General features: G+C 37.6%; 1 protein-coding gene across 12 annotated transcripts in view; it reads left to right on the top strand.

Annotated features, from left to right (window-relative positions):
• RIC1 (RIC1 homolog, RAB6A GEF complex partner 1) overlaps nucleotides 1–15,252 on the top strand; it is a 143,984-nt gene that overhangs the window by 45,965 nt on the left and 82,767 nt on the right. For 11 of the 12 annotated variants that reach the window (XR_009447599.1, XR_009447598.1, XM_059656726.1 and 8 more), the window contains 3 exons: nucleotides 3,963–4,070; nucleotides 9,376–9,518; nucleotides 9,783–9,919. Coding sequence is in view for 10 of the 12 variants with exons in the window: in XM_059656726.1 (XP_059512709.1) it covers nucleotides 3,963–4,070; nucleotides 9,376–9,518; nucleotides 9,783–9,919 (388 nt within the window). In the remaining 2 variants the exon portion in view is untranslated. The remainder of the gene's footprint in view (nucleotides 1–3,962; nucleotides 4,071–9,375; nucleotides 9,519–9,782; nucleotides 9,920–15,252) is intronic. The other variant, XM_059656720.1, reaches the window with a different exon arrangement.

Below are 15,252 nucleotides of genomic sequence, written 5' to 3'. Positions count from 1 at the left end.
GCTGTTATCTTTTGTGTCTTTATAAATTCTGCTGTATATTAAACTATCCCTTAAGACTATGGATAGACTTATCTACTGAAAGTCGTCTGGCTTCTTTGTTGTATCTTGCAACTTGCAGTGAAATTAATAAAAGAAATTGCCAGGGATAAATCAGAAAATAAATGTGTGTTTAGCTTTAGAATATATTGATGTACTTATCCTTAAATATGAGTTTAGTAGATCTTGAAACTGCAAATCAAATGTATTTCATTATAATGAAAATAATTTCAACAAATATGTTATCTGCATGAATGCAGATATTTCCCCCCTTATTCATCTTTCCACTTCTACTGTTAACCTCATATTTTTAAAAGACTAGCCTATTGATGCCAAAGTTCTTTTTAAAAAAAATTGTACATTCTAAACTTCAGTACATTTAATTATCAAATATTTAAAATGTAGATATTATCTCTAAAACAACTATCAAAACTTCCTGTCCCCCACTCCAGTATATTTCATTAGATTTTGAGAATTTAGCAGACTGTTAATGAATTAGTGCTAGGTGGAAAGCAAGAAAAGGATAACTAATCAAGGCTTGAGGTTTCTAACCTTAACACAGCTTTTTCAAAAATCCAGAAACGTACTAAATTACATCAAGTTTAGAGGAGAAAGGAGGTATGAATTAGTTATAAATGTGAAAGTTTCCCTCAACATTTTTTTTTTTTTTAGTGTTAATTTTCTGGCGAATATAACTGCTTTTCTTTTATTTCCTTGATCTTATCAAAACATCAAAATGTACTTTGATTTCAATATGTATGTATTCTGTTAATGTACATGTGCAACCATTAGCTGAACTTTGTACATTTTATGTATCCATTAGCTTACCTCATAATTGCATGAGAACTTACTAATAATATTGTTAGGGATGTTATTGTATAAATACCCTGTTGACCACAGATATAAGACTGGCACCTAAGCCCTAGCCGGTTTGGCTCAATGGATAGAGCGTCAGCCTAAGGACTGAAGGGTCCCAGGTTCGATTCCGGTCAAGGGCATGTGCCTTGGTTGCGGGCATATCCCCAGTGGGGAGTGTGCAGGAGGCAGCTGATCGATGTTTCTCTCTCATCAATGTTTCTAACTCTCTATCCCTCTCCCTTCCTCTCTGTGAAGGAATCAATAAAATATATTTAAAAAAAAAAAAAGAGAGACTGGCACCTAAACCCAAAGAATGATAGAAGTGTTCAAAGATCTGCCCACTTCAGAGAGCCCTGCACATGGTTCTTATCAGATTGAAGGCTGTCTGGATGTGTAATAATATAAACAAAAAGCTTTTTTAAAAACACACACATAATATATAAAGGCCTGGTGATAAGGGTGCCTATCTCTTTCTGAAAACTTATTGTCATGCATCCATCTCTGTTTAAGTATGGAATTTTTTCCAAGCTCCATGACTATTATAGGTGCTAGGGATGCAGCAGTGAAACAAAGTGGGTGGGGATGGCAAAAACTATGCAGAGAGCTGTGTTCTTCTAGTAGACAGGGACAAATAAGTAAAATAAATTGAAAATGAGATACATTCTATGAAGAAAAATAAAGCAGGGCAAGGGATAGTGAGTGGGGACACAACTCGAAATAGAGCGGTCAGGATCTTCACTGAGAACATAACATTTAAAAAGATCTCAGAGGTGAGGAAATAAAACATACACCCAGGGAAGAGTATTCTGAAAGATATTATTGAAATAAGTTTTAGGTCTGTCTATTATAGTTGAAAAATCAGAAGGGAGAAATTTTTTAAGTGTAAAAAAAAATTCATTCTTATTTTTAAGTAACTTAATCCCAGGAAAGCCTATGGCCAGTTTTCCTTTTTCTGTAAATGACACCACCATTTACTTGATTTTATTTGTCTGTCTGCCTCATGGCTCTACTAGCCAGTGTGTAGCAAGTCCCCTCTATTCCATCTTCTGTGCATCCTGTGTGTTTTTCCTTGGATGTAATCTGTATGGTGTTTCCTTCTCCTAGCAACACTACTTTCGTTTTAGCTTTCTCTTGGATTGCTGTAATATCTTCTTAAACCATCTTTATAGTTTTCCCCTAAATGAATTTGCTGACATAAAATTTACATGCCATTTCCGTACATAAAATGTTTCAGTGGCTTTCCTTAGCTTTCAGGATTAATCATGTTGCTGTCTTTCATTTGAGTTTTATTTTACTCATCTGAAAACTGGAGTAATTTCATCTACTTCATAAAGATGTTATTCATTAAGTATAAATCAAAACCTTAGATTACTATATAGTACCTAAATTATGCTTTATTCCCTAGGGTTTTGTTATTTGTTCTCTTCTGTTCTACATTTTAATTTTTCCTTAATGCAGTACCACTTTCTTGAGCTTCAGGCCCACCTTGCAGGCTATATCCATTTAGATGTATCTCTAGGCAATGTCAAGTTCATCACGTCTAAACCTAACTCATTTCCTTTCTACCAACCCAAACATGCTATTGCTTTTCTAAAATTGAAAAGCCAGAGTTTACCTAAATTTGCTTTAAATTTCAAACCCAGCTTGAACACACAGAGCTTATAATTAGCTTGTTCTTGTTAACTTGTTCTTGTTAACTAATGGCCAAAGATTGTTAGTCATTTTAGGGAAGTGGCCAATTTAAAAAAGAGGCATTAGAAAAAAGGGAAACTCAAAGAAAATAGGCAATGCAGGAAACAAAAACACTTTGAGGAAATGATAAACAACCTCAGATACTAATTAAAACAGCAGAAAACCATGGGTGCTATAAGTAAAAAGGGGAGGTGGGTGAGAGAGTTCCTGGAATAAAAAGTATAATAAGCAAATATAAAAGAATTGGAAAAAATAGTTCAGGATATAGAACAAAAGACAAAGTCAAGGGAAAATTAGAAGTTAATTTAAGCTTCAATATCTAACCTAATAGGAGTTCCAGAATAAGAGAACAGAACTGGAGAACCTCATTAGTATATTAAGGAAATAAAACATACATTTTCCAGACCTAAACTAAGCACATCAGTCATTAGATTGTCACCAAGCTTCTATATGGAAAATAATCTGAGTTCAAAAAGTAAGCAAGAAGCTTTCTGAGCATCAAAGTAATTTTCACAAAGTGAAGTACTTTGGAAACTATTGCTCTTGTTAGATTCCTTGCACATAGTTTTAACAGTATTAACAAATTGGTTTCCAGGATTATCGATGACTAGAAAAAGAGAGATGACTTAGGCAGGCTAATTGTTGCCAAGAGTATGTGATAGCTGATAGTAAGAAAAGAGACAGCTATTAAATTCCAGCACAGGCATTGAGAAAGATGGTCCTATGCCATGTGGAGATAAGGATTCCAGGGCAGTTTTATAATCCTGTTAAGTGGCTGCATGGAACAGCTTGGTTATGTTGACATTGATTCAGCACTCTAGTTGCAGTCATTTAATGCCACAAAATTTTCAAATTTAGCCATTTTGCTATTTATTACCAAGTGTTTTGTGAAACATCTAATTGCATCCCTGAATTGAACTGAATTCTAATACATACCCAAAGGATAGAAATGAAGGATGAGGTATGGAGTAAGGTAAGATGAGGCAAGGATTTGGATCACTTTGGACATGCACTATATAGAATGGTGTATGTCTTCCCATAGTTGCTCATCTCAGTAAGGGCTATCAGATAATTAAAACAAAATCTCTGTTCTCTTGTGAGTTCACTTTTATCTTGTGTTTGTTCTTTAGATTCTTTGTTCTCCCTTCACTCCCACCTCTCCAACACAACTTACATCAGTCAAACGCATTTGTTTCTAATTGATAAACAGATATGTCTGCTATAGTAGAATGTAGGTCTACTTTTCAACTGAGAACCTACAGAATGAACACCTGATTTAAAAGTCTGATTAAGTTTACTTTATTTAATTGGGTATATATTAGTGAATAAGAATTCAATTTCTTTTTCTTTAATTCTTTATCTTTGCTATGCTTTAGAGGAAGCCCACAAATGAAGGGGACACCCCATTTTAAGGAAGAACAGTGTGCTCCCGCATTAACTTTAGAGATGAGGAAAGTATTGGATTTGCAAGCACCCATTACAAGGTACAGTACTTTGGTTAACTATAGCATTTTGTGATGACAGTAGGCGATGTAGTTGGTTAATCATACTATCAATAAGAAGATTGATTTCATTTCTTTTCATTGAGGATAACTTTTTTAACCCTAGAAATTCTTGATTAACCCTTATGAAAATGTGAAAATTTATAGATGGTACATTATTATACTTAAATTATTATAATAAAGCCCATAAATTTGGTATACTAACTATAATGTTATTTTAGAAATTTGTATTTATGGTAAGATCCATAAGTTGTTTGAATGATATGACGTAGTCCATATTACTTAAAAGATACTGATGAGTAAAGGTTGAGAAAAAGAAAGTGCCTTTGTTTCTATAGCTTTTATAACTTTTGGAGAATTATGTCTGTACTTGGGAGAAGGTTGAGCTTTCTGATCCAAGTGTCAGTAGGGTTTTGTAATAAGAAGACCAGAGTACCAAAATAGCAAAAATTATTTTACATTCATTGATAGAAAAACAAATTACTGTACCTATAATTTAATTTTATTTTCTTATTTGCTTCACATTTGACATGTTATTTCTATGGAAGTTGATTAAGCAATATCTATTAAAGTTAGAAATGTTCATGGCCTTTGCCTCACATTTCTACTTCTAGGAATTAATCTTGCACATATAATAATACATATTTTGAATGACATACAGGGTTTTTTATTGTACACTAGAGGCCTGGTACACGACACTTGTGCTCTGGGGTGGGGGAGGTCCCTCAGCCGGGCCTGCACCTTCTCGCAGTCCAGGACCCCTTGGTGGATCCTTAGCGCTGCCATAGAGGCTGGAGAGGCTCCTGCCACCACCACCGCCCAGCTTTTAAGTGGTGTTCCCCCTGTGGGAGTGCACTGACCAGCAGGGGACAGCTCCTGCATCGAGCTTCTGCCCCCTGGTGGTCAGTGCATGTCATAGCAACCGGTCGTTTCACTGGTCAACTTGCATATTAACCTTTTATTATATAGGATTTATTATATAGGATTGTTAACAGTAGTAAAAGGTTGAAAACTACCTAAATATCTATCAGTAGGGATCTGTTTAAATACATTTTCTTATATCTGTACAGTGGGACTAAGATGCACCTGTAAAACCAGTGAGGGTATTCTTTACTGACAAAAACTTCCCAAATATGTTTTTTGGGAGAAAAAGCAAGGTGTGCTCTATACAAGAATGCTATTATTTGTTTTTTAAAAGGAGCACGTGGTGGTAGACTTTGTATTGTTCTGGAAGAATACATAAGACTGGGCATGAGAACTGAGTGGCTGGAGGACAGTTTTGGGAAAAAGACTTTTTACTATAAACTGTTAATAAATACTGAACTATATGGATGTAATATCTATACTAATAAAAGGGTGTTATGCTAATTAGATCATATAAACCAAATGTCTTCAGGATGTCCTTCTGGACAAAGCTGCAGCAGTGGCAGCAGCAGCAGCGGGGTGATGGGGGCAGCGCCTTTCCCTGATTGGCCCAGTTGCCTCCCACAGAGGGAGGCCAGACTGCGGGCCTAAACCATCAGTGGGACATCCCCTGAGGGCTCCCGGGCAATGAGAGGGGGCAGGCTGGGCTGAGGGACTCCTCCCGCGCCAGTGCATGAATTTTTATTCACACGACCTCTAGTATAAATATATTGAACTATAAAAATGTAATACCTATGTTTTTAAAATTCTTCTGATTCACAGTTCTAATAAACAGCTTCTTTCACTGTTTTGTTAGAATATAGTACAGATACTGGTCCATATTAAGTGAAATTGTATACAGGCTTGTTTAATCTATCTTTTTATATATTCTTCTTATAGAAAAAAAATGCGTTTGGTTTTTGTTTGCTTAAATGTGATCAGGGTTATAAAATATTGAGTACACATTATTCATCACCTTGGTCAAAAAGTTGCTCTTTACTTCAGATTTTATTTCAGCATATAGATTTCTTTTCAAGAATGTAATTTGTTGCAAAGGGATTTTGAATGTCTGTGAGTACCAAACAGGGTGGAACTGTACAGCATGGTGTTCTACCTCCACCTCGTGGTAACAATTGTGTGGTTCATGGAAATGGGATAGAAAAAAAGCCTTTAAAACAAAGAATTTCTGCCATCTTGTACAAATTATCCTTCCCACTACCAAAAATATGTCATATAAAGTTATGGGTAATGGTTACACTGTTGCTTATAGGCATAAGATGGCAAAAGTACTGCTATCTTTTTTTTAAATTAATTTATTTTTTATTTTCTGAGTGTTTTTAAATTTGTTTTCCCCAAACATTATTGCCATCTTTTAATTTTTTGTTGAAAAAAAAAGTATGGGATTAATGTTAAGCATCCAAATTTTGTTATTAATTGAGGATAGAAAGCTAAAAGTACTAACCATTACCACACAATAAATGATAATAAATACCATAGTTTATTCCATATCTTGTTCCATCCTAGGCACTTAAGAAAGCCCTATGTAGTATATAGTATTTAATATTAATTAGGTATTAAATATATTTGCATATTTGAGAATTGATAATTATGAATTATATTTTTTTTAAAAACACCTCTGGAATATCAGGTAGTTGTTATAAAGCCCATGATGAAGTTAGTAATTAGAGAGGCTCACTGAGGATATAGAGTATATTTATGTGGTTTCAAAATATTAAAAAAACCAGTATAAATGAAAAGACATGGGGTATTGGTTACTGGTACAGGGTCCTGATATCCCGTGATGCCAAGCATTAATCCTTTAGTAGTTAGATCTTTGTGAGTGAGGCAATCAGTGATGGACAGGCACTTGAATGGCTTGGAACAAGGCCTGTTTAACTTCTTTGGAACTATTCAGTACTTTAACAGCTGACTTCAGCCTTTGTTTAATGAGTTTGTTTAGTTTTAATGAAATGAGGCTATATATCTTTTCCTCATTTTTAAAATCATTTTAAAATCATTATCACAATTATTTTAAAGTCGTTATCTTTTAATTCCAACATCAGGATTTTGTGTGTGTCTGTTTATGGTTGATTTTTTTCCTCTTGACTCTTGGTCACATTTTCCTGTTTACTCACATGTGTGGTCATATTTTTTCACAGCACTGTGGGTGATGATGTAGAGATTCTTAATTACGTTAACTTTGTCAGAAGAGTTTTGCCTAGCAGGCAGTTAAAATGCTGCAGGATAACCTGGTCATATGCAGTAATTCTAGGAAGATAGGAGCAGGGGAGAGAGAGAAAATATAGTTTGAAAAAAACCTAGGCTGAGTTATGCTGAATGAAAATCACTGGTAAAATAATGACTGTTCTGCTCATTCGCCTCTTTTCACATGTAGTAGCAGATCTAAAAATTTAAGTTTTTGTATTCTGCTCAACACATGCTACATATAAACTTTATCACAAAAATATATAAATTTGAAATGAAAGAACACGTATAATACTTTAAAAGGTGAAAGTTAAAACTGGGAATTTTACTTGATTACAAATGCTCTCGTGTTCAAAAGATGGATCTGGGTTGTGGGGACATGTTCTACTCTGTTTCAGTATTGTCTCAAATCCTTGGGGAATGAGTCACTGAACTCAACTTTCCAAAGAATTGAAGGTTTAATTTAAGAATTAAAACATTTTTTTACCATTACAGATTTAAATGTTTATGAATTATACTCTTTTTTAATAGTGTATATTAGAGTATATATTATAGACACACAACATTTTATCATTCTTGTTTCTACTTTGATACTCTTGAGTTTTCTTTCTTAAATTTATCTTATTTCCTAGGCTTTCTTGGTACTAATTTCTGCTGTTTCTTCCCCTATTCTCTTTTTCTTTCTCCCTGCCAGTACTTTTGCAGTTTCCTTTATGGATTCCCCCTTTTTTCCCTCCTTCCACAAACATTTATTGCCAAATATAACTAGCACTGCCCTAGGGCCTGGACATGTAAGAGTAAATCAAGTAGGCATTTATTTGCCACTCGGTAAGTAAATGTTAAATCTCTTTGCAGCCTGGCCAGTGTGACTTAGTGGTTGAGTGCGACCTGTGAACCAGAAAGTCACGGTTCGATCCCTGGCCAGGGCATATGCCTGCTAGATCCCGAGTGTGGGGCATGCAGGAGGCAGCCAATCAATGATTCTCTCTCATCATTGATGTTTCTATCTCTCTCCCTCGTCCCCTCTCTGTGAAATCAATAAAAATATATTTTAGGAAAAAAAAATAAATAAATCTCTTTGCAAATATAAATAAGTGCTGAGATTATACTACATACAGTAGGTCCTCGGGTTATGTTGGTAACTTGATTTTTGCCATAGTCGGAACCCACCTACATAAGCACCTGCATCACTCACATGGAGCACATACACAGCAGTAATGAAGTGAAAACAGTAAAAAAAAAAAAAAAAAAGTAAAAGAAAGATAACAATTCCTGACCTTTCCTTGTGGTAAGTAAATAATAAAAGACATAAAGCACATATGTACATACGTCGAAATGATGGGGAATGGCGATGTAGTAACCGCGAAACGACGTACGTCGAGTCCAACGTCACCCGCGGATTGTCTGTAATTACTTTTTAATACTTAATCAACTGAGAGTTCTTCTAAAGGGAGAAACTTATTTTATTGACCTTGGAATCTCCAACAGAGAGCATAGCACCTGCTACAGAGCATAGGCTTAGTAAATATTTGTTCAGTAGATGAACAAATTGAGACTCATGATAACCTTGGAAACACAGTGGTCTAAAACTGCTCTCCAGTACAGTAGCCACTAATGAAATGAATTCATTTCAGTTTAAATTAGTTAAAAGTAAGCAAAATTTAAAATTCAGTTCTGTCACACTAGCCATATTTCAAGAGTGCAGTTATCATGTGTAGCTAGTGGCTACTGTGCTCGACAGTGCAGATACAGAACACTTTATCACTGGTGAAAGTTCTGTTGGATAGGGTGAGCGGAGTGTTACTCTATGCTCAATGGCTCCAGATCATCATCTTTTCATTGGTTGTTCTTTTTATATTTTCTCTGCCTTTTGTCAGCTACCACTCTTCCTTCCATCTTCTAATTTGTTGTTCCAGTATTTCTAGTTTTTAACTGAGTTCATCAAATTGTGACTATGGCTGCTCATAGTCTTCCATTTCTTCCAGAATTTCTGATTCTAGATTAAATTACACATAAAGTTACTATATAACTAAATTGTAAATAAATGACAGTTTTGTAAGTGGTTTCATTATCTTTTCTGAATGAATATATTCTCTAGGGCAATTATATTCATACTCATTGATTTCCCAGTTTACTCTCTTAAAAGGTAACTGATAACAAATTGCTTACTTCCCTACAGTTTGCAGTCTGTGCTGGAAGATCTCCTGGTTGCTACTTCTGATGGACAGCTTCATCTTATTCACTGGGAAGGAATGACAAATGGAAAGAAAGCTATTAATCTTTCCACAGTACCCTTTTCATTAGATCTACAGTCATCTAGAGGTAGTTATACTTTCTGCATGGGGAAGAACCAGATGATTAATATTTTATATAACCTAGTTAGATATTGCAGTGGATGAACATTGATTTTTCTACTTTGGAATTAATTATGCAAGGGAGTTGTTTGTGTGTGTCTCAGTAGGAAGGAGTGGTTGCATTGTTTAATGTTTTTAGGTCATTATTTTTGCCTTTTTAACTATCCTTACAGGGTTTTTAAGGAAAAATTGAGGGAATTATTTATTATATTTCATGTACTTATTTTATCAGCAGGTTCATTCCTGGGCTTTGCAGATGTGCACATCAGAGACATGGAATACTGTGCCACACTTGATGGGTTTGCTGTGGTGTTTAACGATGGTAAAGTGGGATTTATTACACCAATGTCCAGTAGATTTACTTCAGAGGTATGACTGGCTTACTTTGAATGTTTATTTTATTTATTGTGTATTGAGTAATTTTAGTCTGTTACTAAGTCCCTCCCCCATTTTTTAATTTATGATTTTATGGGTTATTGTTAATTAATTTTATTTATTTAGTATCTTTATTGAAAGTATTACAGAGATCCCCTTCCCCCCCAACCTCCTCCACCCCATTCACCTGTGAATTAATTTTTAAAATAAAAACTATGTATATATACACACACATATATATAGTATAAGTAGACCAATAATTGTCTATTAGACACGCTAAAGAAAAATGAGATTTCCTGCCCTCCCTGCTCTCTTCACACCCAATTTTCATTCTTGTAGGCAACTACTTTTTGTTCCTTTACAGTGTATTTTGCTGTTCATCTTCACTACTCTGTGTATTTTCTTTAATTTTTAGTTTTTAGGCTGTGTTTATGTACCTCCAACTGTGGAAAATGACCACATACTTCCCTCTCCCTAGCTTCCACCACATACTTTCCAGCATAGCTGTTGTGTTTTGATTAGATTACTATTCATTGTTTACATTGATATTGCTTTGTACACTTATATTAGTACCTGCCCCATGTGAGATGCTATACTTTTCTTTTCCTGTAGATTTTTTCTTCCACTTGGAATTAATAATTCTTAGTTCTTTTACTTTGCTTAGTTTCTATGTATTTACCACTAACTCAACCCCAGACTGTCTGCTGGTTGTGTAAATTTCCTCTCTGTTTTTTCAAGCACATAGGTAAGTGTTCTTTCATTTCATATTCTTTTTTTTTTTAATTAAATCTTTATTGTTCAGATTATTACATTAGTTACTCTTTTTTCCCACCATAACTCCCCTCCACCCAGTTCCCACCCCACCCTCTGCCCTGACTCCCCACCCACTGTCCTCATCCATAGGTGCACGATTATTGTCCAATCTCTTCCCTCACCCCACACCCCTTCCCCCCCCCCCAAGAATAGTCAGTCCATTCCTTTTCTATGTCCCTGATTCCATTACAGTCACCAGTTCATACTGTTCATCAGATTATTTATTCACTTGATTTTTAGATTCACTTGTTGATAGACGTGTATTTGTTGTTCATAATTTGTATCTTTACCTTTTTCTTCTTCCTCTTCTTAAAGGATATCTTTCAGCATTTCATATAATACTGGTTTGGTGGTGATGAACTCCTTTAGCTTTTTCTTATCTGTGAAGCTCTTTATCTGGCCTTCACTTCTGAATGATAGCTTTGCTGGATAAAGTAGTCTTGGTTGTAGGTTCTTGGTATTCATCACTTTGAATATTTCTAGCCACTCCCTTCTGGCCTGCAAAGTTTCTGTTGAGAAATCAGCTGACAGTCGTATGGGTACTCGCTTGTAGGTAACTGGTTTTCTTTCTCTTGCTGCTTTTAGGATTCTCTCTTTGTCTTTTGCTCTTGGCATTTTAATTATGATGTGTCTTGGTGTGGTCCTCTTTGGGTTCCTTTTGTTTGGGGTTCTCTGCACTTCCTGTACTTGTAAGTCTATTTCTTTCACCAGGTGGGGGAAGTTTTCTGTCATTATTTCTTCAAAGAGGTTTTCAATATCTTGGTCTCTCTCTTCTTCTGGCACCCCTATAATTCTGATGTTGGTACGCTTGAAGCTGTCCCAGAGGCTCCTTACACTATCTTCGTATTTTTGGATTCTTTTTTCATTTTGCTTTTCCAGTTGGGTGTTTTTTTTCTTCTTCCTATTTCAGATCTTTGACTTGATTCTTGCGCTCCTCTGGTCTGCTGTTGGGAGTCTGTATAATGTTCTTTATTTCAGTCAGTGTATGCTTAATTTCTAATTGGTCCTTTATCACAACATCGAGGGTCTCATTAGATTTCTTCTGGATCTCACTACATTTATCAGTGGTCTCACCAGTCTTCTTGAAGATCTCACTACATTTATCGGCGGTCTCACCAGTCTTTTCGAGGGCCTTATTAAATTTATCGGCGGCTTCTAGACAGTTCTTTAAAGACCTTAAAAGTGTGGTTTTGAACTCTATATCCAGCAGTTTGCTTTCCTCCGATTCTGTCGTTTGTGTCCTGTTTCTTTGTCTCGGCATTTTTTATGCTTCGCTGTGTCAATAGAGTGCCTTTCTGTGCTAAGTGTCCCAATTACCTGAGGTAGACACTCTTGGTGCACCCCCTTGTGGGCTTTGTGCACAGTCTTGTTGTAATTAAGCCTTGATTGTTGTAGTTATCACTGTGAGGAATTGACCTCCGGGCCAATTGGCTGTGAGAATCAGCTGTGTCTGCAGTGGGAGAACTTCTGTGCTGTAGACACCCCTCTGGGGCTAGACTTGCTTCAATGGGGCTTTGGTGCTCACTGAGTCTGCCCCCTGAGTGTGTCTTTTATGGTTCCACGGAGTTGCAAACTGGATGGTCCCACTCTGACCTCTGGGCTTCCTGGCTCCTGGATCTCTAGGGAGGTGCTAATCTAGCCTTTGCCTGAGGCTATCCAGCAAAAGTTTCCCTGCAGGGCTTGGGCGGAGCGGGTCCCACGGGATTAACAGGGCGGGGTTAGCAGTTATGGCTGCTCTCAGTCTTGCCCTCAGAGGCTCTGTTTCTCAGTGTCCCAGTAATCGCTACAAGCCCCACAGAGAGAAAGCTGCCCTAGGGTTCTGAGCGATGCCAGACAGTCCCGCTTCTCCCGTATGAGTCTGAGTCCCTAGAGACTCGCCCGGAAGTGGAGCTCAGAGCCTGAGACTCCCTCCCGATTGAAAACAACAACCACGCCCTCAGCTGCCAGTCCGCTCCGCATGCACTCCGCACCTTAGTATTTTACTTCAGCACTGCGCCTCCTCTGAGTCTCGGTATGCTTTTCTCTTTCCTCCTAGTTGTAGAACTTCCACTCAGCCAGCCTTCCTGTGGTTCTGGATGATGTCCGTTCCATCTTTTAGTTGTATTTTTGAAGTGGTTGTTCGAGGCAGCAAACTCTGGTGTTTACCTATGCCGCCATCTTGGTTTCTCTCATTTCATATTCTTGAAGAAATTTCTCTTGGAGCCTCTGACCTGCTCTAGTCTGGAGTGTTGCTCACTATACATGCCTTTAACACAGGTGTATTGAGGCTCTCCATCATCATCCAGAGGATCCTTTACTCCTTTATTTCTATGTGAATGGTTATTATTTCACAATGAATGGTTAATTCATATATGATCAGTTAATTTATGAATTTGGTTGCTGTGTAGAGACCCAAAATAAAATGTTGGGTTTGTTGATAAGCTCTGTGGGGTTTGGTTGACTATGATCTTTACTATATGGTGAGCTAACTGGATTATTTCCTTTTTTCCCATCTCTGTATCTAAAGTGCATTTGAGGAGAGTCCTGCAGTCCTTTCCAGAAAGTATATACCTGGCTGACCAAGTATTCTAGGATTTGAGTTGTGGAAGAGTTAGACTGGAGGGTCCAGATTCAGAATGTAAACTTTTACTTATCCCTGTTTTCATTGTGGTCCAGAGATCACTGGAGGTTGTTTGTTTGTTTATTTTTCTTCAAAGAAAAGCCTCCAGTTTTCTGTTAGAGTGGAGGTGGAATGTTTCTTAGCAGCTCAAATTGGGGAGGTACTCCTTAAAGACCCAGCTGCTGCTTACACAGTCTTTGAACCAGTCCTGCTTTCAGTACAGCCTTTCAGAGACATCTAACTTCCCAAGCCTTTGTGTGCCCTATAATGTAAACTTAGCTTCTTCTCAACATTCTTTACTGCCAGTTAAGGATTCTACCCTTCCTTATACTTTCCAGCTTCCAGGATTTTCTGATACTACTTCATCTCCCATTTTTTGTTCTTGCTGTTAATGCTTTTGAAAAAATCTTTTCTGTTCCAGTAGTCAGAGAAGATAAATATTAGTGGTCAGTGTGCTCTTTTTAACTGGAAAGGATTTTAAGGTGTGTTTTTGATTGCTTGTTTTTGAGGGTATGTTTTTTCTACATGGTATCAGCTTTAAGGTTTCTAATAACTATTTTTCATTACCGACTTTATTCAGGTAGTAAGGTACTAACTAATACATTTGTAATAACATATCAGTATGTAAATTAGACTAAAAATAAGCTTTTGAAGAACCTTTTTTTTTTACAAGGTACAAATATATTTGTAATTATGTTGGGATTTAAATGTTTTTTACTGAAAACAAAAATATTAGAGCTGAAAATGACTTTCCTGAGTATCAATTTTTGTTAGTATTTGGTTAAAGAAATTTTTCTAGTCAATTAAGGTTTAAAATATAATGGAAAATAGATGGGCATTATTAAACTAGTGGCCCGCTGTATGAAATTCGTGCGGGGGAGAGGGGGTTTCTCTCAGCCCAGCCTGCACCTCTCCAACTGGGGACTCCTTGGGGTATGTCCGACTGTGAGATCGGGCCTAAACTGGCAGTCAGACATCCCTCTTGCAATCTGGGACCGCTGGCTCCTAACCGCTCACCTGCCTGCCTGCCTGATCGCCCCTAACTGCCTCTGCCTGCCGGCCTCATCTCACCCCCAACTGCCCTCCCCTGCAGGCCTGATCTCGCTCCCAACTGCCCTCCCCTGCTGGCCTGATCTTGCTCCCAACTGCCCTCCTCTGCCGGCCTGATTGCCCCTAACCCCTGCCGGCCTGATCTTGACCCCAACTGCCTCTGCCTCAGCTCTCACCACCATGGCTTTGACCAGAAGGAAGTCGGTTGTCCGGTCAACCTAGTCTAATTAGCATATTACCCTTTTATTAGTATAGATAGATTATATAGGATAGGCTTGCTTAAATGGGGGAGAAAAAGCCTTTTTCAGCAGGAGGAGATGCTCTTAGCAGACAAAAATACATAATCCCTATGTCTGGATTGATAGCCAGCCATATGCACTATACTGCCAAAGCGGTCATTAAAAAATGGAACCACTTTCTTACACCTTACACCAAACAGCTGTTGCCCTTAAAACCCCTCCTCAGCCCCCACCTTAGTTCTGCCTTTGCAGTTCACCTAGATTAGATTCTGATTGGTTGGTTTCTATGCCAGTCAACATCAAAAGCTCTGCCTCCTAGGCAGCCATTGGCTCCTCGCAATTCACCCAGATTTGAGTATCAAGTCAGAGAGGCGGGGCTGATCAGCAGCCCCCGCAGCTGCTGGCAAGGCCCAGAGAGAAAGAAAGGCACGGCTGCTGTCGAGGCCTGGAGAGAGAGAGAGGCAAGGGCTCATCAATAACTGCTATGGAGGCTGCGGATCAGACCCTGCTTCTGTCTCTGGGCCTCTCTCTGGGCCTGATCCGCAGCCCCCTTGGCAGTGGCGACCCAGCACTGACTTCAGGACTGACTTCCAATGTTCTGTTGTCTGTTTGGTCATTTTGGAAGT

The sequence above is a fragment of the Myotis daubentonii genome, chromosome 11 (assembly GCF_963259705.1).
Source record: "Myotis daubentonii chromosome 11, mMyoDau2.1, whole genome shotgun sequence".
Taxonomy (NCBI): domain Eukaryota; kingdom Metazoa; phylum Chordata; class Mammalia; order Chiroptera; family Vespertilionidae; genus Myotis; species Myotis daubentonii.
Note: the sequence above shows the minus strand (reverse complement) of the source record. Positions and strands in the feature narration are given on the sequence as shown.